We start from the raw sequence: 21656 nt of genomic DNA on the forward strand, positions 1-21656 counted from the left end.
GTTTTGTCATTGTGTTCATCATAACATGAAGATGACCCAAATTTGCTTGTTAAATAGACTGTACCATGCATTTCAGGTAAAGGCTGTATTTATTGTAAGCAAAGAGAGGACTCCTAGCAGAAACTTGAGCCCAGTCAGACAAAAGAACTAGCAATTGCAAGAACCTTCGAGTAGTCCCCCTCCATTCTTTTACGTAAATGAGTGGGTATGGGAACTTTAATCCTAGTTCCTGTTGGGTTTCCATTTTCCTCAATAAGAACAACATTATTTGAATCAAATCGTGGATCCATACGTTGTCCGGGCATTCTGTGACCAACAATTAGTGCTGCTTTCTTCTGTCCTTTAATGGCCAGTAACACTTTGTCGCCAACTTTTCCAATGCCGTTCTTGGTGTACACATGGATCACTCTTGGAGGCCGGTGGTAAGGTGTATTCCCAAGAGAGCTGTTATCCACCACTCGCACTCTGGTCATTTTTTGAATGCCAGCTGCAGCAGCAGACACACTGGACAGACAAATTGTTATGAAGTCATTTGAACAGGTATGGACGACCTTTTCTTTCAAGACTAACCACAGAGCAACTCATTTGTTTCACTATGCATACACAACATGTAAATGACATACAAATACAGGAAGAAGAATGACTCATCTGCTGCACACAATGTGCAAAATGGATTGTTGTTGGTTCAGCAACTTTTCATCATGATATCAATAACACAATCATCGTGCTGCGTTCAGATTGGTGGACTGTGTGCTGCCGGATAACTTACCCGAACGTCCTCTGAGGAATTAAGCAGAATCCATCAGCAAAGAGCCCGGTGAAGGATCTTGCAAACAGGTGCATCGCCATAACTACAAGAAATAATGTTTAGGATCATACAAATGTACAATTAAAGTCCGTGGCTAATGCTAGCGCTCGCTGATGTTCGCATGGTAGAGAAAAACAGGACATAACATTGTGAATTAATCGGAAAAATGTTTACACGCATTTAAAACGTTTGCTTTAAACGGTCGACCCAATGATTTAGTTAAAAATGCGAATTCTGTTACCGTTCTCCCTCAGCCCATGCCAATGTCAAATCGTGACGTCATTAACCAGCGACGGAAAACATGTCACCCATTTTGTGATAGTTTTAGGGAATGTAAATGTAGGAAATACGTTATCTTTTTACGATCATTTGCCATTTGAGTATACAAATAAAATATCACATAAACACTAACGTGGCGTAGATAGCAGACTGTTTTTTTCAATTTCTAAAAAGCGTCATATAAATGCGCTTCTGCTCACAGATATATACAACATAGATCCCTCCCAACCGCGAAAACTCTGTTCAACTGTCTGTTGTGCAGCTGCTTTACATTGCTAGAAGTCATACGTCTAGGGCTGTCATACTTGAAGCATGATCGGCGTCTCCGCCTGCTGGACTGGTCTGTCTTGAGAGTTGTCCAACCGGCTGTCTTGACATGTACGGTAGTCACTGCGTTGATGAGCGCATCAATGTAAACAGGTTAATACTATACTATTCGCTGAACTTTGATTTATCTTATAATTTTGTCTTGTGACGCGGCAAGTTAAATTTGAAACTAAATCCATGTAGCTCGGTGAAAGCTAACTATATTATGGTAGATCGTGCCGCTAATAGCTAGCGTCAACGCTACGGTTAACTGCTAACCCTCATTGACGAAGTGACAAGTCCATTGACGACACCATTCTTTCAATGCATTCGCAAAGGTAAGTTTGCAAGTGTGGATGGAATCGAGTTTATTCACAGCATTTGTATTTTTAACAGGTGGAAGTGTCCGTTTGGTATTTCTGAATGATGTTGAGCCTTGACAGCACAATAAGTAAACTGAGAAAAGTGATACTCTTAGTGTTAGCACGCTAACCCGTATTCCCATAGCCGACTGTGGTCACTTCAAGTCGCTGTGTCAAAGAACACAATATACTACAATAATAATTCTTTTGACTCGAGTGAATTGCGTAGGAATGCTAGCGATTATCTGCGGTCTGTCAGCTGTTGATTACATGTAACTTGGGGCACTGTAAAGATAATGAACTGTCTATTGGGTAATACCGTTGCAGCTAATAGGTTTTGTTTTTCTGAGCGTGTCTGACACAGCAATTCAGCACTGCAACCTTGAGACAAACTCCTGACTTTATTTCCACTAGCTAACCAACCACAAGTACGCGTTAGCGAGTGTCTTCCCAAATTGTGACTGGGAGGCGGTCAAAAAGTGTGCTGTCGCGTTCAGGATGTGCAGCGGTTGTAGATGAAGACACAGTAAGGGTGTGCTGTGTCCTCCTTGGGTTCACATCGGCCCATTTCAACCCTCTGGTCTCTATTGGTTTATTGTTGGGCTCTGGCTGCATCTTGCTGCAGTGATGTCACAAGCATTCCATGGAGCGGATAAACGACTTAGTGTTAGGGCAGATGAGCACTCAGCATTGCGAATGCTGCTGCTAATAGTGAGTGGGTCGAAGGGCAAATATAAAGGAGCGCAACTGTGTAAACACGTGTACCAGCACACTCCGGGAGACCAGTGTTCTTTTTTTTTTTTTTCTTCTTCCCCCGTGCCCTTATCAAAACATGCAAAATATGCGATTCTCAAACGGTGGTTGGCTGCAAGCAGTCGTGGGAAGTAACTGTCAACTCGTTGCTGTAGATTTTGCAGATATCTGTACTGAAGAGTATGAAAACATTCCACTCTTAGAGTGGAAAAACAGGTGCAGTTGCTTGGACCAGCAAGCATCGACGCAATGATGCCCCAACAGATTCAGAGAAGCACAATATTTCCCATCTATGACCCTATTTAAGATAATATTTTGTTGGTGTTGGCTCCAAGAATAATTGATGGCAAACAGTTTTTGTTTTTTGTTTTTTTTACCAGCCTACAAGCTTCGAGCATTCAATGTATCATATAGCCTGTTTTTTCAGGGATAAATTTGTATGTATTTTCCTTCGAAATATTACCACTATACAAATCAACTAACTATTTTTGTTGTGCCAAGTTATCGGAAAGGGTATTTTATATATTTGACAGAAAATATTTTCATATGACCTTTTAGTTGAGATACATTTGTCTGTACTTCTCATCAGTGTAAAAGTGAATCTTACATTGCCTTTTCAAGGCCATTTGATGGCAATAGTTTTTTCCATTGTCTCCAATGGGGTAAAATGTTTCAAAGTATATATAAACAAATCAGAGGTTGTTTGTGTTCCGCCCAAAACATTTCACTGCACAAAATATTTTCACATTTATCAAATGTTAATGTGTACAAAATAAAAAAAAAAGGACTATTAATACTAATACCGTAAAAATACAATCAGTCAATTTGAGTACGATGTAAACCTTCATTTAAGCGATTCTAATTAAGAAAAGCTTGATGAGTTGAATTGAAAATGCTTGAAGTTATCTTAGAAATACCCCATTTACTTTGTAGTGATAACACACCAAAAAAAGCTAAACTCTTAACACCACAAAATGGGAAGAGAAAGCTGATTTGGAGAAGAAAAAAAAAAAAACGCACCTTTCTGTTGTCATACGTGTTGTCAGCATGTGACGAATGAGAAAAGAAACGTCAGCTTTAGGCAGATGACCAATTTAGTGATCCATTCATGCTTCTTTTTCTCTCCTAATCGGTAAATGATTGTCTGCTATGATCTTATTTTTGCTGTGCATCGGCAATTCATACCGAGCGTTATGAACACTTTGGCCTTTTCTTTTGCAGATACTCAGCATGTTGCAGTGAGTGATGCAAAGGCTGCTATTAGGGATGGCCATCTGGGGGGCGCAAGCTTGCTCTGACTCACAGAGCTGTACGACTACATTGCCACCCAATGCCACCTCCAAAGAGTACTGCTACTCAGCCCGCATTCGCAGCACAGTTCTGCAGGGCTTGCCCTTTGGTGGCGTACCAACCGTTCTCGCCCTTGACTTCATGTGCTTTTTGGTGAGTTGTTCTGACAAGTACACGTTGTAAACTATGTCTATTTTTTAGGATTATTTATTTTTCTGATATTTCTTGCTAATGTGGCCTTCCAGGGCTTGCTGGTCGTGTTCTCCTTCCTTCGTAAAGTAGCGTGGGACTATGGACGTCTCGCTCTCGTCACCGACGCTGACAGGTACGGTAACCTCTGTAAAGATATAAGTTTGAAAGTACACTATTAGCGGTTACTTAAAAAATGCACATCAAAAAGTCACCGGGTAATTTTCGTCAAAATATGACCATTCACATTTTTATTTGCTTGCTGTCAATGTCAAGAACTGTAGTTATACAAGTCATTAATGAGAAGCAACACAATCAATGACATCTTAATGACAATTAGCGGCATACTGCTCTTGTGGAAATACACATGATGTTTGCTAGTTTTGGGGAAGCATTTTCTGTAGAGCTTAGTATGGCCGGCAGCCACTCAGGCTCTGTTTTTATGCAAAGTCAATGTCATGGATTAGGCTCAAGACGGGAAGTGTGTGTTGAACATATGTTCATTGCACCAAAGGGAACATAATGCCGAGTCAGTGTTTGTCTCAGACAAAACCAAAATCAATTGAATACACAGTACACATACACACCAAAATTAACGTCTTAGGTTAACTGAAGCCAACCACTCGAGGATTTCACCCAGACAGGAAGTTGGTGTCAGCAGCACATGATCTGTCTGGTTTATCCTAATGACATAGGGTATAATTAGACCTAAAGTTGAGGTAAACAGCACTATTATGAAATGAATTTTCTTCAAATTCCAAAACCCTTTAAAGTCATTGAATAAACCCAACCGTCATGGGTGTGAATAAGCTTACCACTGTCATGACACGCTGCTATATAACCTACATTTGCCAGCTGTGGACATTTGGATTTTACTCCTTCAGTATTTTTGCAGCTGTGTGCAAACTGATAATAGGGTTGTAGCATAGCGGGATGATGATGGGGGGGGGCAGCTGCCTGACCGTAGTCCTTTGTCAAATGTTGTTTATTGAAATCGGATTATATTTCAATAGTGAAGCGCAATGTCAGAAACGTGCTTCGGTGTCTCGTCATTGCTCGTGTTTTTGTGTTGTGTGTTGAGAAGCTAATTAGTATGCTTGTGGCATGAAAAGTTTCTCCAGTGTAGCTCTTGAGCCCATCCGTACTAGCAAGCAGAGTTACTTCATATCGGCACAAGTCAATGTTTTGCCTGTCTTTCCACCAGGAGAATGGATCAGCGTTACAGTCGTCTGGATGATCGGGAATAGTATGTTGTTTGTATTCATCACTTGCTCCCTCCCTCTTTGTGTTTTTAACCTAGCTAGCACTTTTAGGTTTCCCCATTCTTGGTGGTTGAGTGTTTCTCCTCCAGGTGTTTCTCAGTGCCAGGGTCCTAAATGATTTTCCCTCCTCTCCTTGCCAATGTCCTTCTTGTGCCGCTGGGTGTCCTTGTCTTTAATTCGATCTGTATGTACTAATCTGTATTAACCTCTTTCTGAATCATGGCCTCCTCCTGTGTGGCCGCACAGCATGATGCACACAGATTAGGTAGAGGTAGTAATGCTACTCCTCTTCTTTACCTTGCGTATTGCACGCTTGAGACAACCCTCTCCAATTTCATGTTGGAATGAGGGTGACCTCGCTTTTCTTAAGTTTACTTTGAGATACAGCTCATTTCCTCGACATGTGATCAAATCGCTCCCTTGTTTGTATATAGAACAGGGGTCACCAGTATTTTTAAAACTGAAAGCGACTTCTTGGATCCTCATTAATGCAAAGGGCTCTCAGTTGAATACACACTTCTGAAATATTACATTTGGTCAAATTGAAATAAATTATTTGATTATTGATGAATGACATTTGTCAATATGAAGACTGATCATGCTCACGATTTCTTACAATTATTCTCAACAATGATATAACAATGTAAGAAACAGTTTTCATGTTCATGTGTAACATATTTCTATAAATATCGTATCTGCAAGTGTTTAAAATTTCAAATGTTCCCTTCTACAACAATTACAATGTACCATTGCTGGTGACCCCTGAATAGAGACATCATATTGCTAAAAGATCTGTTTCTTCTTCTTGTGTGGGAATTCTTCTGGGTTGCGTTCTCTTTGCGGCATAACAGAAGTTGTTCAACATCCAAGACTTTCCATGTCTTCTTGTTTTGACAGCAACTGTTGTTGTTGCGCTGACTATAACAAATAATCTGAAAACGGGATTCCATCTCGCTTGTGCTTGACTGTGTATATTATGCTTTCTCATTCTACTAATATGGCAGTCCCAGTGAGTTGAGACCCAAATACGTTTGTACACCACAATAATACTTTGGGTTGTGTTCTATTCACACAGTGCGGCCGCCGCCTTGACAACAGAGACACCGGAACGCTATGAGCGCCTCACCTCAATTTCCAGCTCGGTCGACATAGATCAGAGAGACACGGTAAGAATGTTATTGCTGTGACACAATGGAAAATTGGCCAGGTTTCCTTCATATTATTGCGCTCTTCTCTTCTAGGGCTTCTGCTCTTGGCTTACTGCCATCTTCCGCATCAAGTAAGTCCGCACGCTCTTCATTATGGCGAGAAAAATACTGAAATGAAATTAAACATTCTTTTTGAGATAAATAGCTCACTTGCTTAATTCTTTTTTATCTCTAGGGATGATGAAATAAGGGAGAAGTGTGGCGAGGATGCCGTACATTATTTGTCCTTCCAACGCCACATTATCGGCCTATTGGTCGTGGTGGGTGTGCTATCCGTTGGCATCGTTTTGCCTGTAAACTTCTCAGGAAACCTACTTGGTGAGTTGACTGAGGTTTCTAACCAAAGGATGAACCTGCTTGGAGTGACACAAAATTTTTCTTTTCTTGCCTACAGAAAACAATGCTTATAATTTTGGAAGAACTACGATAGCAAATCTAGATGCAGAGTGAGTGATTCTTAGGCAATAATCGTCGCACCAGTGTGATTTACAGTCTGTGTTGCTTAACAATGCTCTCAACTGTTTATCTTATCTAGTAATGCGCTTTTGTGGCTGCACACCATCTTTGCTTTCCTTTACCTGTTACTGACGGTGTTCAGCATGAGAAGACACACCTCCAAGATGCACTACGCAGAGGATGACCTGGTTGGTTTCACAAAAATTCCCTCCACAAGCATATTGTACTTTCCTTTAAACAGCCTTTTTTTCCCCAATTCACTACAGGTCAAACGCACATTATTTGTCAACGGACTCTCCAAATATGCCGAAGAAAGAGAAATAAAGCAACATTTTGAGTAAGTGCCTTTCAATATTTGTTTCTGTGATTTCATATTAAGTCTCTTATGACATCTCTTAAATCGCTTCTCCTTTCCTGTCTGGTTATGTATCTGTAACTGTGTTGGAGTATATGAGAGACATGCCTTATCCTCTTAAAATTGATCTCGTCCAACATGTACCCAGTATGAGACAATGGTTGAAATGTTCGTAATAGAAGCCAGATGAGCAGAATTATGCAAGTCATGTGTCATTTGCTACTAGAAAGGAGGGCTGCTTGGCTCTATGTTGTCTCCACTCTTGTAATACAATTCCCGCTCTCTCTTTTGTTTAATAGGCAGGCGTATGAAAACTGTGCCGTGCTGGAAGCCCGCATCTGTTACAATGTGGCCAGACTGATGTATCTGAACTCCGAAAGGTAGCAGTTTTACACTGAGAAATCCAAGGGTTGGCTCTTTGTACAAAAAAGTTTGACTGACCTGATAACAATTAGTGATGTCATCAGTATGACAAATTTACTGTTTTGCATGTAGGAAGAAGGCAGAGCGCAGCAAGAAATTCTTCTTGGATCTGCAGGCCAAAGAGCATGTAAACACCATGATAAACCCAAAGCCATGTGGACACCTTTGCTGTTGTATCATCAAAGGTTGTGAGCAGGTCAGAAGAATATTTCCTATTGACATTGACTGCTCTTATCGTACATCCCCGTCAGAGTTGCATTAATAGTGAAAACACTTTCAAACAAATTCTTATGGTTTAATTCTTTTAAATCATAAAACCTGCCATTTGAACAGATGATTGTGAATTTCCATATCCAGTGTATGCTCTTTTCAGAAATCCATTCAAACTAACTAAAAATCTCATTCATATTTGCCTGTTTTTACCCCTCACAGGAAGAGGCTGTCAGTTATTATACTAAGTTGGAGGCTCAATTAAAAGATGGCGCCAGGAAGGAGAGAGAGAAGGTCAACAGGAAACCGTTAGGAATGGCATTTGTCACCTTTCAAAACGAATCCATAACTGCTATGTAAGGAGGCCTTTGCGCGCGGACACACACACACACACACACACACACACACACACACACGCACACACACACACGCACACACATGCACACGTAGTTTAACATTTTATTTCGTTTGTCTCAGAATCTTGAAGGACTTCAATGCTTGCAAATGTCAGGGCTGCCACTGTCGCAGAGAGCCCCAGAGCTCGGCATTCAGTGACAAACTCCAAACGCACAACTGGACTGTGAGCTATGCCCCTGATCCACAAAATGTCTACTGGTGAGTGTGAAATAAAGTCACTCCATGAGCAATATTGGCTGCGCAGGCTCTCTGGCTTTTGATCTAACCGCAGCACCACTTTTTATCCCTTAGGGAGCATCTGTCATTAGGAGGTTTCTCGTGGTGGATCCGCTGCTTGATCATAAACTCTGTCCTCTTCCTTCTCCTATTCTTCCTCACCACACCAGCCATCATTATCTCAACCATGGACAAGTTCAATGTTACCAAACCAGTGGAGTATCTGAACGTGAGGCACTTTGTCCAGCGCTTTTGATTGTTTTTCTAAATTTGAAATGGGAGCAAGGAGCGCAGAATCCGTTTGCATGTGCCTCGATCATGTGGCAAAGCAGGCTGCCAAATTCCATAACAGGAAGAAATGAATGCTCCGTGCCGAAAATTGCTTCCGAATGTTGAGCTCTGAAACTTAACAACAGATTTGTATTTGTAAAATTGTTCTTTGACGTCCAATATCTATGGCCTTGGAGAATAATCTATGAACATTTGAAAAAAATTGATTGGAAAACTGCACACACAGTACTGAAACAAACAAGTACCAACAGCTCTAACATTTGACTTCAGATGCTGAATTCAGTCATTGAGTTCTTGTCTCGACATCTCAGTGCGTGTCTGTTTTTTGTTCACAGAATCCAATTATCACTCAGTTTTTCCCCACCCTCCTCTTGTGGTCCTTCTCCGCCTTACTTCCAACCATTGTCTATTACTCTGCCTTTTTTGAAGCCCATTGGACCCGGTAAGGATTTCACTTAAAGCAAGATGTACTGATCTTTTGGTGAATGTCCCGTTTGCTTTGGTTTTCCCAGACTGATGTGTCCATATCTTCCTACAGGTCTGGCGAGAACAGAACTACTATGCATAAATGCTACACTTTCCTAATCTTCATGGTGCTCCTACTGCCCTCCCTTGGTCTAAGCAGGTAGTGTATATTTTTCTCATGGGTGACAAAGATATGTGCAGTACTCCAGGACAGTACTCTATTTTTGTAATATGTATTAAATTGTCATTTTATTGTTGGTATCAGTTTCAATCTTTGTCTTTTCTGTTTTTAGTTTGGATGTTTTCTTCCGATGGCTTTTTGACAAAAAATTCTTGGCTGATGCTAAAGTGAGATTTGAGTAAGTTACATGCATACACACAAGATTGGCTGCACCTATTCAATGTGCACTTACCGTATTATTTCGCACAGGAACATATTTATTTTTTTATGATCCTTACAAAAATGCAAATAAATATTGAGTAGTAAGTGGTGCGTAACGCGACGTATTTTACCTGAGACACTGCTTTTAAGTCATTCATATAACGTGCCTATATAAAATGATGATAGCTAGTTTTGTTTCACATAGTAAAAACCATGTAACTGAGGTTAATGAGCAAAAAGTGCAGGGTATATTTCTTTCCTGAGCCTAAAGTTAGCTGGGCTCCAGTTACTTGTCAACCTAATGAGAGCAAGCAGTGTAGAATGTAAATACCGAAATATCGAAATGTGACGCCCGCTGACCTGTCTGTGGTATCCTCATCAGGTGCGTGTTCCTTCCTGACAATGGAGCCTTCTTTGTCAACTATGTCATTGCCTCTGCATTTATTGGAAATGCCATGGACTTGCTCAGGATCCCTGGTCTGCTTATGTACATGATCCGCCTCTGCCTCGCTCGATCCGCAGCTGAGCGCAGAAACGTCAAGAGGGTTAGTTTGTGACTGCCTGATTTACGATATTTGATTTGTTATACCTTTATAGAGCAAATACATTAGCAATGTAGCACCCACCTTTTACTTACCCCCCATTAAACCTGTGTCGCTCATAATGATCTATTTTATATCTGGTTTGAAGGTCAAAACTTTCATGAATGAACTCAATAAAAACGTGTTATTTTTTCTGTAGCATCAAGCTTACGAGTTCCAATTTGGAGCAGCTTATGCCTGGATGATGTGTGTCTTCACGGTGGTTATGACCTACAGCATCACCTGCCCAATCATTGTCCCCTTTGGTTAGTTCTGCTTTTAAATTTGCTATCTGATGCAATTATGGTGTTCTGTTCTTCATATGCTCGCTCATCAGCCAGCCTAATAGGATTTGCTCTTACCTCATACGTCACTTTTCCGCACAGGGCTGATGTACATGCTGCTCAAGCACCTAGCAGACAGGTACAACATGTATTATGCGTACCTGCCTTCAAAATTGGATAAGAAGATCCACTCGGGAGCTGTCAACCAAGTGGTGGCTGCTCCAATTCTTTGTCTCTTTTGGCTTCTTTTCTTCTCCACGATGCGCTCTGGTAGGAAAGCACTCCATCTACAAATGTCTGTAATGCACACCACCACCATTATTATTTTGTTTCCGCCCATGACAATTTGAGCAACCCGATTAACTGATGTCCTCCAAATTTTCTTTCCCAGGGTTTTCAGCTGCAATTTCCATGTTCACGTTTATTGTTTTGATCATCACAATCATTGTCTGCCTCTCACATGTCTGCTTTGGACATTTTAAATATTTGAGCGCTCACAACTACAAGGTAACAAATCCTGTCAACTTGTGCAATTTTTAAGTGTTTATTTTTTTTTAATTGAGTTAAGTAAATGTTTTGTGTGTCCCAGATTGACACTCAAGAATCTGATGTGACTGAGAATGGCCATACAGAACGCACTACTGACTCCAACAAAGCTGCAGTAAGTAGTCAGGCACGTTTACTGTCTTATTTGTATCTCTTAGCTGCTGTGAATTTGGTGATTTCCATAAAAATATTGAAAAGAATTAGTCCCGTAGTCCAAATATGTGTCAAGTTGGTGTGAATAGTCATACTCTGACCAAATTCTTTATTTTTATTGTGTTGAATTGAGTGTATTTCATCTTTAAATGGAACAAAAATGTCAGGAAAGATTGTACAAAGAGATGGTAATGAAAAGAAATAATGGTCAATTCCAATGTCTTAGCTCAGTGAACAGGAAGGATGTTTTCAAATGGGGACTGGTTGACTTTATTGTGGCACGGTGGTGGGGAGGAGGAGCCTGAGTACGAGGGGCGGGGCGGGCTGCGGCCTGACCCTCCTCACCTTCTTCCACTTGCCAAGGCTTTCCAATCTAAGATTAATGACATCAGCACTTTCTTTTTTCGTGTAGCTAACTACACATAATTACAATGACCTAAATGTACGAAAGCAAAGAACACTTACCTTTGCATTGTCATGTTTTGTCCCCCCACCCACAGCCGATTATCTGTAGTAGCATTCCTCAGCTTTGTGTCCTGAAGCTCCTCCTTCCAAAATTACACAAGTAGTTCCTCATTGAGAGCTCCGAAACATAATTCTCTATGACATCGCCTCGAAAGATTTGCAGATCAAGCTTTTTGTCACGAAGATGATAGCTAAAGAGTACATGACATACACCGATGTCGTCAGGCAATTGCATAATATAGACTTGTGTTTCCCAACCTGGATTACGCGAGCAGATTGCACGGTGTGCGTGGAAAGGTCTGAATATTTTTCCTGGTGTTTTTGGTCTAATATTGAAATGTTAAATTTTACAATCATTTAGAAATATACATTATTTCGATACTCGTTAATTACGACAGCGAGGCTGCCCTTGTATCACATGAAAAGATTCTGATCATGCACCAAGCACTGATATCAGCTGAAAGCTTTGTGCCAAATTTTATAAAGTTGCTTTTGAGAAAGAGATGTTATTTTTAATCTTTGTCCTCCATCTCAACAGCAAATGTACATCGCTGAGGTTCTGCAAGATCCAAACGCAGAGGAGGCTGGATCGGGCAGTGGCGAGTCACAGGACGAGGAAATAATCAATGTGGAAAATGGCCTGAATGAGGACTTCCAGTCGGGAGAAGACAGCCTCATCGATAATGAAGTGCGACACTGAGAACAACAGAAAGTTCAAACTTTGAGAAGCGTGCACTGAATAAACGAACTGGAAGTGAACCAACAAGTTCACCAAAGCATCTCAACTTGATGGAGGGACGTAAAACTAATGGATGTGTGTTGTCTACTAATGAATTTGTGGATTCTAGCTCAAGGATTCTCACATAGACTGGGACTACTTTCACAAGCAATGCACAAACAGCAAAGCCCATCAGATCCACCTGCACAGCGCATGGACCCAGAAAATACGCACAGGTAGACATGACCACTATGGCCCCCGTCTTGAAGGGTATGATGTTCTCCCCTTGTCCTTAACATCGTTGAGAACTCCAATTGTTTTGGCATGTCTTCAACAAGTGGAGATTTTTTCCATAACCTTCTGCTAGTACCCCAAAATGTCCCCACTTGATGCTTCATATGAAATGCAGCTTTCAAGCGAGGTGCAGAGGTTTCTCCAATGCTCATGCAATCCCATAGAAGCCTTCAAGAAAAGAGCAGGATTTTCTTTTAGCACATAACCTCCTTGGACATTGATTAGAATACTTACATATTTTTCCTCGACATTTCCCCTCCCACTGTGGAAGACAAGCGGTGTCTTAGCACACTACAGTGATTAAAGTGATGCAGCCAGTTGGTCTGCTGCTACCGACCCTGCTACAAGAAGACTTTGAGTTGAATAGGACGTTTTGATGCGTTAGTCTCTTAATGATACTCAGTTGACATCCGTTTTCTTTTTTATCTTTTTTTTTTTGCCCATAGGTTTACATATTCACGCACAGATACTGACATTTGCGTTCATTTTACGGTAATAACTGGATTAAGACTAGTTAGTCTCTGTCTTGTCCTTGTTAAATTTTGTCGAGGCACTTAATTATGTAGCTCCTGTGAGGTGTATTATAATTTTTTTGCGGTTATGTTACAGCCACCCATAGCTGATTTGTAAATTATTTGAATGAAATTGTATAATGTCTGTGATAAAACGTTAAACAAATCAGAAGAAAACTCAACGGCCACAATTGCAGGTAAGATGCATTCAGCATCTGAATAGTTCAAGCTCAACTAAGTAATATTTGTCAATGTGATATGTAGCGCACACACCCAACTGTGGCCTTACTCTGCAACAAACTTCTCATTTTTATAAGCTTATTGAGCAGGTCTGGCTGCAAGATATAATTTATGAACCATTACAGATATCGTAAATACACAAACCACATGCTCAAAATGTATGGTAATCACTTTTTCAGTTGTTGAATTTCCTCCACCCCACAATTATTATTCCCATTAGGAAGGAGCCCCCTGAAAGAAAAATGGTTCCTCACAACTGATCATGTTAATTTTTCAGACCCACTCCATTGCCTTCCCATTGAATTTCTTTTTTTTTTTTATTAATAAAACAGCTGCTAAGATCAAAGAAAACTCCCATAAGGTCTGATCACCGCACCACAAAACTGACCATGACCTGTTAGAATGTGTCAATTATTTTGGTACTAAAAAAGAATTGCAATGTACGAGTGGCATTCTCCTCTGATTGTAAGTGGACTGTTCCATACCTCTCCGTGTATACCTCTAATATGTCTTGCAATTTCTCAACGGGTTCCGGAGGGATACTCTAATCACACTATCTCTTTAACCTTGAATGTAGTTTGACACCCGCAATTTTTGATCAGATGCAAATAGTGCTAGCTAATGGCGATCAGCTTTGGTTCACTGGACAACCATACATGTGCTATTTTGTATTATAACTGAACTAGCAAGTGTAGTGTCGCTGCAAGGAAAACATTTACGTGTCAGTCTGTTGGCCTTAGTGATGTCTTATAATTTAAACATATTCTGTATGAACTCAGACATTGTGAATCATGTTCTCATTAATCTATGCCTCTGTACACTCACTGGAAATAAAACAATAGTTTTTGTTAACAGGAAAACACTCAGATAGGAGTTGTCAACTTGTTCCAATTCTGGAATGCTTAGTAAAATGCTTCATCCCAAAATTGCAAGTTTCTATCTATCGGGAGGTAATTCTTGTTCACACAATCCATTTTCTGTAGTGGTTGATATTCCAGCATCAGTCAAGAAAGAAATATTGTAATGCAGCCTTTACAAATGAACAATAATTAATTTCTTATTTTATTTTATATAATTTAGTCTTCCAAGTAAATTTTTTCCCCCCCAATTTTTTTCATGACCATTATTTCCAACCTTTTTTGTTTTTAAATGCCGTTTTACAAATAGTTTTAAACACGATTATTTATTTTGATTACCTCTGCAGGAAACAGTTATCAAGGTTTTTTTTTTTTTCCTCTCCAATAGAATACTATAGAAGGTGATATAAATTGTAACGATGATGCACATATGCTTCATATTTTCAAACACAATCACGTAACCAGCAAGAGCACACACAAAAACACAATTTTTGCTTTGTCGTTGGAGGACAAATCGAGTACTATATTTTAGCTGTACCTTAACTAGTGCAAATTGTAACGTTAAATGCATTCCAAGATGCGTTCTCGAAAGGGTTAAAAAAAACAAACTGTTTTCATCCCGTGCTAGTGCAGCCGGCTCAGCAGTAGCAGGGCGGTCACAGACGGAGTCTCGACGTGGAAGATGAAAATGGAAGAAAAACGTGTTTTATAACAAATGTTGGACCCGTGAACGCACGTCGTCGTGTCAAATGATGCAAGACAGAAATCTAGGACACTACTCGTGACATAAAAATACCCCTCTTAAAATCAAGTCGACGAAATGGACGGAGGGTTGAGCATTACTTTAATATCAGTCGCAATGTTTGTCGGTTCTTTCTTACTCGGATTCATCCCTCTGTTGTTTCGACTTTCGGCGGTAAGTCCTTAATTCACGCTACAAAAAAAGACGCATGTGTTTTGTGTTTTTTTTGCTAGTACGACGACAAAACAAATGTGTTGACTTGTGTCCTTATACGGACATTTGGGTCAAAATTGTCCCTTTTCGTGGCTTTAAAGTTAAAAATACGCGTGTGGTTTTTTTTTTTGCAGAGAAGCCTGCACTTTGTCTCCATTCTGGGTGCAGGCTTCTTGTGTGGAACAGCCCTTGCAATCACCATCCCTGAAGGAGTGGGCTTAATGCAACAGTCCTGGACACACCACAATGGTTATTATCATATAGCTTGTCTTGTCATGCATATGGCTTTATTTGGTATCCCTATCTTCTGCAGCTTCTGCTCTGAACAAAACCTCCAGAGAAAGCTCCCCCTCACCTCAGCTGTATATTGGAGTGTCTTTGACGTTGGGCTTCACCTTCATGTTTGTGGTGGATCAGCTGGCGAGTTACTTTGCCATGTGTGGTAAGTTGACATTTGAATTTGGCAGAATTCAGTGGCGGCAAATGTGGGGACGAACCTGACTTGATCCACCTTGCAACTGTAACGTGTATAGTACACGGCTGTTCAGAATCACTAGTGACATTATGAATGTAATTCACCATACTTTGCCTTCATCATACTCAGATTTTAGGTTTTCAATGCAGGTCACTGTGTGACTGCATGTCATTGGCACGATCACAATATTGAATGTATTTTGTCATTTCAGGACAGACAAATCCCAACAGCGACGCCATCACAGCCACACTGGGACTGGTTATTCATGCCGCAGGTAAAACAGCAATATTAACATTTGTTTGCCTCTGACACATCTCACATTTCAGTACACGAGGGCAAAGGGCCATCACAAAGTAATGACCTCATGTGAGTCACTACGTGTACTTTTTGTGCTCTCGTAAACCTTTGCGTTATAGCGGTGAGTCTCAACTGGTGAGTCGGACGTTAAACGTGGTCGTAAAATATTACCGGGTTTCCAACAGCACCGACATGTAATGTTTTGAGGGAATGTGTAGCATGCAATTGAAGTCATTTTGTACTAGAGATAGTCTGTTAAAGGCTATACTTAAGGTAAATATAGACACAAATTATGGACTGTTGGATTCTGTCTTCCATACCGATTTGTATAATGTGGACACCGCTTTTATATTTTCACAAAGAGACAGATAAAAGTTTGACTTGGTTGTTTAATTTCATGCCTCAGGTTTGATATCCAGCACAAACAGAACTAAGTAAATAAACTTAAAATAAATGTTGGCCTTGGCGGTCAGCACCCTCTGAATGTTTGCTGCTTTTTGTGTTTTGCATTACAAATAGCTGATGGATTCGCTTTGGGTGCAGTGGTAGCCACGGGCCAGGTGACTGTGCAAGTCATTGTGTTTTTAGCTGTGATTCTACACAAGGTGAGATTATCACAATGAGAATGTATGCAGCATTCAGGACTGTTGTGGAATTGTACAACAATCCCACTTGGAGCTAGCTCACAAGGTTAAATTCTTAAATCTTCGAGTGACAGTTAAACAACAGCTTTGTTCGAGGAAAGTAGTCAAACCTGTTCTTATTTAATGTTTGGTTTGACCTTGTTACCAAACAACGTCATGATGAGATTAAATTTACGAACACAATTATATACCGTAATTTTCGGACTATAAGTCGCACCGGAGTATAAATCGCACCAGCCATAAAATGCCCAAAAAAGTGAAAAAAAAAACATATATATGTATATAAATCGCTCCTGAGTATAAGTCGCCCCCCCACCCAAACTATGAAAAAAAACCGCGACTTATAGTCCGAAAATGACGGTACTTCTTTGCATAACTTGTCACGAATGCTTCATGGCTGAAGTTATTAAAAATAAGTTGTTAAAAATATATAAAGCCGACCTACTCCTTTGGTGCAACTTTGTGGACTGCCATTCTGTGGTGTCACGTAACTGCACCTTCGGGTAGTCAAGGAAGCCCATTTTCCCTCGCGCTTGTTAGAAGTTTCTTGTCAGAGACTTTACAACATCCTGGAATGCAGCCTAACAAAGACTCCATTTTCATGTACATTTCAAGTGACACTCGAAATATGAATGCATGAAATCAGCTTGCATAAGCGTCGAGTCGACAGCGTGTAGCGAGAACACGCAAGTAAATACGTACATAACAATGACAGACATAAAACAATATGCAATGTTTAGTGGGTCTGATATTTACTGCTGTTTGTTGGCAATTATTTTGCTAATTTAAAGTTTTTGCTATAGTTTAGATTTACTGAGTTAACACCACCATTGGTATTGTGACTAGCCCCCTCCAATGTTTATAATTGCCATTATAAAGTTGAATTTTGTTTATTTTTTTATCCCAAAACCATTTGATAGAATTTCAAACTCTTTTTTATTACCCTTGCTGACAAACAAAGATCTAAAGTCAGGATCTATCACTTCAACATGACACGCTTACTACTTTCCTATTAGCCACTACTTTGGTGCTATGTTGTATGATGTTATAGAAAAAGGACAAAATACATTAATAGGTATGTTTTTTTTTTCTCTCAATAAATAGCTAACATAAGTTCAACGGGGAAAAAAAATGCCAACATGTGAATAGTGAACAGACATGGCTGTATTTCAATGGCATTACATTGACAAAAAATATTCACCCTTGTCTATTAGGCTCCTGCAGCTTTTGGTTTAGTTGCCTTTCTGATACATGCGGGACTGGAAAAGAAGTCCATCCAGGGACATTTGTTGGCCTTCTCAGCTGCAGCACCAATTGTTGCCATTGCGACATACTTCATACTGCACGCGGTAATACAGCCCAAACCAGTTCTTTTCCCTCTGACATTCTACAACAGACTGCTACATTGATTGGAAATGTGTTTTGTTGCCAACAGACTTGCTCGTCATCTCAAAACCAGCTCAGTGCAACGGGTGTCGGTATGCTTTTCTCGGGTGGGACCTTCCTCTTTGTGGCCACGGTGCACGTTCTTCCCGACATCATCAGCGGTAACAGTCACAGTCAGCCCAAGCAGCAGAGCCACTTAGGCCTTAAGGAGAGCGTCACTCTTGTTCTCGGCGTTGGCCTTCCTGTGTTGCTGGCTGTGGGGCTTCACGATGACTGAGAAGGAAGGACTCAATAGTCGAAACTGAGCATTTCTATAGTTAGAACTTACTCAGAATGTGAATCTTGACTGAAGTTGTCACCAAACTGACATGCCAAGGAGAGAAATCAAAGACTGCATTTCAGGATATCACATCTATCCTGAGAACGTAATCTGGATGCTGGTCACAGGCATGATTTTTGCCTTGGGGACAAATGGGTTTATGTACCACTAGATGGCGCTAATAACTGACAAAATGTGGATTAGTTCTTAAAGTCACTGGCGGAGCTAGGATTTTTTTATTGGGTGGGGGCTGTAGCCGGCCCATGGATATCTCAGGTGGTCTGCAAAGCAAATTAAAAAAAAACGCTGATAAAGATTCATCATATGTTCCGCACGGGGACGTGGACATGATGAAAAAAAAATGTTGAAAAAAAAAAATCAGAAAAGACCCAAAAGTCAATTATGTGGGGTCTGACTTCTGGGGGTCCAATCATATTTAACAGGGGTCGGGGGGCAGTGCCAACCCTGCACCCCTCTAGCTCCGCCATTGCCGAAGGTACATTAATAAAAAATTCCAAAATTTAAATAGAGCACCCCAGACATTACTGCAAAGAGATCTATGTTTACTTGCTATTTAGCCCTGCCAATTATTTTCACTACATTATTGTAGGTGCTTTGAGGCACTGCTATGACATCAGGTTTTATCTGTCCATAACCTAACTGTCTGTAAGCACAATTGTTTTTTTTTTTTAATTTTCTAATCAAAACACTTTCTGAACAAGCTGCACTTTTTTATCGAGTTTGAAACAACGAAAGATCTGTAGAAAAATATTTTTGATGCTTACCAGCACATTTGTGTAAATGTAACTTCAACATTGCTATCCCACGTGGCACAATGATGGAACAGTTTGTATCCAAGTATGAGTAAAGCATGAGGAAACGTTTACATTTTTGCATTTAATTTATTTTTTTTAAAAAAGGCAGCGTGTTAGAATGTAATCATCATACACACCACATTGCAGGAACTAGCGCGAATGACAGCAAACCAGAAATATTTGACAATTATAGAAACAGCATTTCCTGTAATTATCCTTTCCTGTAGTCACATAACTGTCACTGACAGAAGATGTATAAACACACTACAGTGGAAAACCTACCAAGTTGGATTTTACTAGAGTGTGTGAAGATGTCATTTCAGAGGTTCATGCGACTGATGGAGGCGGCCAGCTGAGCTTCCTGAGCCATCTGAGCAAACGAGCGACTTTGTGTCTGCTGCCTCGTTCGCTCCCTCAACTGAAACGACGCCATCGCCTGCTTGTGCGCTTCCTGCCGTGCGTGTTCGCGCTCTCGGAGCAGCCTCTCACTCCTCCTCTCCTTGATGGCGACGCTGCTCTCCCTGACCTTTCTCACCGCTTCCTCCTCTCCCTGCAGGCTCTCTTGTAGTCGGCGGTGACGCAGCCGCCTGAGTTTGTTGTGCTGATGCGTTTGCTGGGCTCTTTTCCTTTGCTGCGCCCACGTGTGCTCGGTGGCTCTCTGCGCGCGCTGCTGACTCAGCTGGACCAGGAGATGTTTGTGCGTGTGCTGCTGGATGCTGTGCAGCTTGGCCCTGAGTTGCGTCCTCAGCATCTGCTTCTCCACCTGGGCAGCCCGTTCCTGCAGCTCCAGAAGCCGAGTCTCCACGTCACGAGCGTGTTTCACACGTGAACGCCGCATCTTCCTCTCAAGTGCGTCCCTCAGACGTGTCTCCTCATCCTCCATCTGTTTTTCCACTTGCTGTTTTAGGAGGATGTGGTGTAGCAGCTCCTTTCTGTTTTCCTGCTGGAGACGCTTCTTCTCCTTCTTCTCCAGCCGCAATTTTCTCCTCTTTGCTCTCTGCTCCCTCTCCATAGCTACCTGTCTTTCCTTGTCTCGCTGCCTTTTGTCCACCTTCTCCATTTCTTTCAGCATGTTCTCCTGGCAGAATTTCCTCACCTGTGCATCCTTTTGCGCAGCTTCCATCTGTCCTCTCCGCTGTGCCTCCACCTGCTCCTTCAGCCTCTTCCATCGCTCCTCTTGCAGCATCACCTCCCTTTTGAGCTGTTTTGCTCTCTCTTCTTCCCGACGTGCTCTCAGCCTCCTGCGGGCCTCCAGCTCCTCATGCCAGCATTGCACACTCTGCATCAGCTCCTGCATCCTCCTTTTCTCTGCCTGCGTCTGCCGGACCTCCTCCTGCCTACGGGCCTCCTCTCGCTCCTCGTCCCTCCACTGCTTATGACTGAGGCGGTCCTCCTCTTCCTGGTGTTTTATCAGCATGAGAGCTGCAATCTTGCGGTCGGTCTGCGATATTGGGACACACATTTCCCTCCGAATGTCTTCAGTGAGCCTTTGTAGTTTTATTTGGATATCCGGATAGTGTCTGAGGTCACCTAGGCTGCAGATTGTGTTCCTGTCTGGTTCTCCTGCAGCAGAGCAGGATGTTTTACTCACACATTTGTGCCTAATACAGAGATCTGCATATGGAATAGGAGCTGTTGTCTTATAAATAATGATGTCATCCTTCAGCTTGGTGTCATGTCTCGTTTCCCGGCTTGAGATTTTCTTAGTGCTCGGCCACCTGGCAACCTGCCGGATAATCCGCTCCCTCTCATTTCGGCACATTTGCAGAAGCGTCCTTCTCTGCCTGTCATAGGATTCATGCATAACTTTCACTTCTTCCAAAGGCAAGTCACACTGCTCAGACAATAAATCATTCAGCGATTTCATCAGAAGAGCAACAGGTTTGATGCCAAGTCGTGCACAGGACTCCAAGGAGCGAGGGCTTGTTAAAACATACCTGCTATTTTCTGCATCAACAGTGTCAAAGTTGTTCAGATCCAAGTGAAGTGGGGGTGTAGATGACCTCAGCTCCCCCATATTGAAACAAAACCTACGCTACCTGACTGCAAAGGTGCACAGAAGAGCCTAAAAGTGTACTATGGCTCAGTCGGTTCTTTAGCGCGGCAGGGTCATGAAGGGATTAGTTTGTCCATGTGACCAGTCTATTGCCTATCCTCAGAAATAAAATGAAAGAAATTCCTCTCATCACCTGAAATCAGCATTAGAAAAAAATTTAATGTATGAAACAAAATTAGCAAAACAAACAAAAAAACTACGCACCTTTTTCAAATGCGAGCATCTGAAAGTGATTTGGGACCCTTGAGGTTGCCATGGCAAGGTAAACGTCATTACAGACGAGCGCATTTGTGGCGTCCAGCTCGTTCTACAACTTTTATTACAGCGCCACCTACCGTCCATTTAATTCGTGGCGGACCGAGATATTTTTAAGTTGATAATTGGGCG

General features: G+C 41.4%; 3 protein-coding genes across 6 annotated transcripts; 2 read left to right on the top strand and 1 right to left on the bottom strand.

Moving 5' to 3' along the window:
• Positions 1–70: 70 nt before the first annotated feature.
• mrpl14 (mitochondrial ribosomal protein L14) lies at positions 71–1179 on the bottom strand. 2 transcript variants are annotated; one of them, XM_037271843.1, is made up of 3 exons: positions 1050–1179; positions 770–851; positions 71–504 (listed from the first exon to the last, which is right to left on the bottom strand). In XM_037271843.1, the coding sequence occupies exons 2-3, from the start codon at positions 847–849 to the stop codon at positions 135–137; spliced, it is 450 nt and encodes a 149-aa protein (XP_037127738.1). In that variant the 5' UTR covers positions 850–851; positions 1050–1179; the 3' UTR covers positions 71–134. The 2 variants fall into 2 exon arrangements, with proteins under 2 accessions (XP_037127738.1, XP_037127739.1); XM_037271844.1 differs by lacking the exon at positions 1050–1179 and adding an exon at positions 987–1011.
• A 122-nt stretch (positions 1180–1301) lies between these two features.
• On the top strand, positions 1302–14394 carry LOC119134678 (CSC1-like protein 2). Of its 3 annotated transcripts, none has more exons than XM_037271660.1 (24): positions 1302–1507; positions 3730–3951; positions 4044–4123; positions 5192–5233; positions 6325–6415; positions 6491–6528; positions 6633–6775; positions 6852–6903; positions 6993–7101; positions 7180–7250; positions 7568–7648; positions 7764–7887; positions 8124–8257; positions 8379–8516; positions 8610–8763; positions 9161–9267; positions 9364–9450; positions 9584–9649; positions 10055–10217; positions 10414–10519; positions 10640–10807; positions 10929–11044; positions 11127–11198; positions 12240–14394. In XM_037271660.1, the coding sequence occupies exons 2-24, from the start codon at positions 3754–3756 to the stop codon at positions 12399–12401; spliced, it is 2502 nt and encodes an 833-aa protein (XP_037127555.1). In that variant the 5' UTR covers positions 1302–1507; positions 3730–3753; the 3' UTR covers positions 12402–14394. The 3 variants fall into 3 exon arrangements, with proteins under 3 accessions (XP_037127555.1, XP_037127554.1, XP_037127556.1); XM_037271659.1 differs by having other exon boundaries at positions 1303–1731; XM_037271661.1 differs by lacking the exon at positions 5192–5233 and having other exon boundaries at positions 1303–1731.
• Positions 14395–14934: 540 nt separating this feature from the next.
• Positions 14935–19306, top strand: LOC119134755 (zinc transporter ZIP9). Its single transcript, XM_037271807.1, has 7 exons — positions 14935–15238; positions 15412–15526; positions 15591–15719; positions 15964–16026; positions 16569–16654; positions 17908–18042; positions 18129–19306. The coding sequence occupies exons 1-7, from the start codon at positions 15143–15145 to the stop codon at positions 18354–18356; spliced, it is 852 nt and encodes a 283-aa protein (XP_037127702.1). The 5' UTR covers positions 14935–15142; the 3' UTR covers positions 18357–19306.
• The last annotated feature ends 2350 nt before the right edge of the window (positions 19307–21656 follow it).

Source organism: Syngnathus acus, chromosome 15 (assembly GCF_901709675.1).
Source record: "Syngnathus acus chromosome 15, fSynAcu1.2, whole genome shotgun sequence".
In the NCBI taxonomy this organism is placed as follows: domain Eukaryota; kingdom Metazoa; phylum Chordata; class Actinopteri; order Syngnathiformes; family Syngnathidae; genus Syngnathus; species Syngnathus acus.

Coding starts and splice junctions, on each gene's coding strand:
- mrpl14 (XM_037271843.1), bottom strand. CDS start 849: ATGGCGATGCACCTGTTTGCAAGATCCTTCACCGGGCTCTTTGCTGAT. Junction 505..769: donor ATTCCTCAGAGGACGTTCGG/GTAAGTTATCCG, acceptor TTGTCTGTCCAG/TGTGTCTGCTGCTGCAGCTG.
- LOC119134678 (XM_037271660.1), top strand. CDS start 3,754: ATGCAAAGGCTGCTATTAGGGATGGCCATCTGGGGGGCGCAAGCTTGC. Junction 8,258..8,378: donor AACGAATCCATAACTGCTAT/GTAAGGAGGCCT, acceptor CGTTTGTCTCAG/AATCTTGAAGGACTTCAATG. Junction 9,451..9,583: donor CCCTCCCTTGGTCTAAGCAG/GTAGTGTATATT, acceptor TTCTGTTTTTAG/TTTGGATGTTTTCTTCCGAT.
- LOC119134755 (XM_037271807.1), top strand. CDS start 15,143: ATGGACGGAGGGTTGAGCATTACTTTAATATCAGTCGCAATGTTTGTC. Junction 16,027..16,568: donor ACTGGTTATTCATGCCGCAG/GTAAAACAGCAA, acceptor CATTACAAATAG/CTGATGGATTCGCTTTGGGT. Junction 16,655..17,907: donor TAGCTGTGATTCTACACAAG/GTGAGATTATCA, acceptor CTTGTCTATTAG/GCTCCTGCAGCTTTTGGTTT.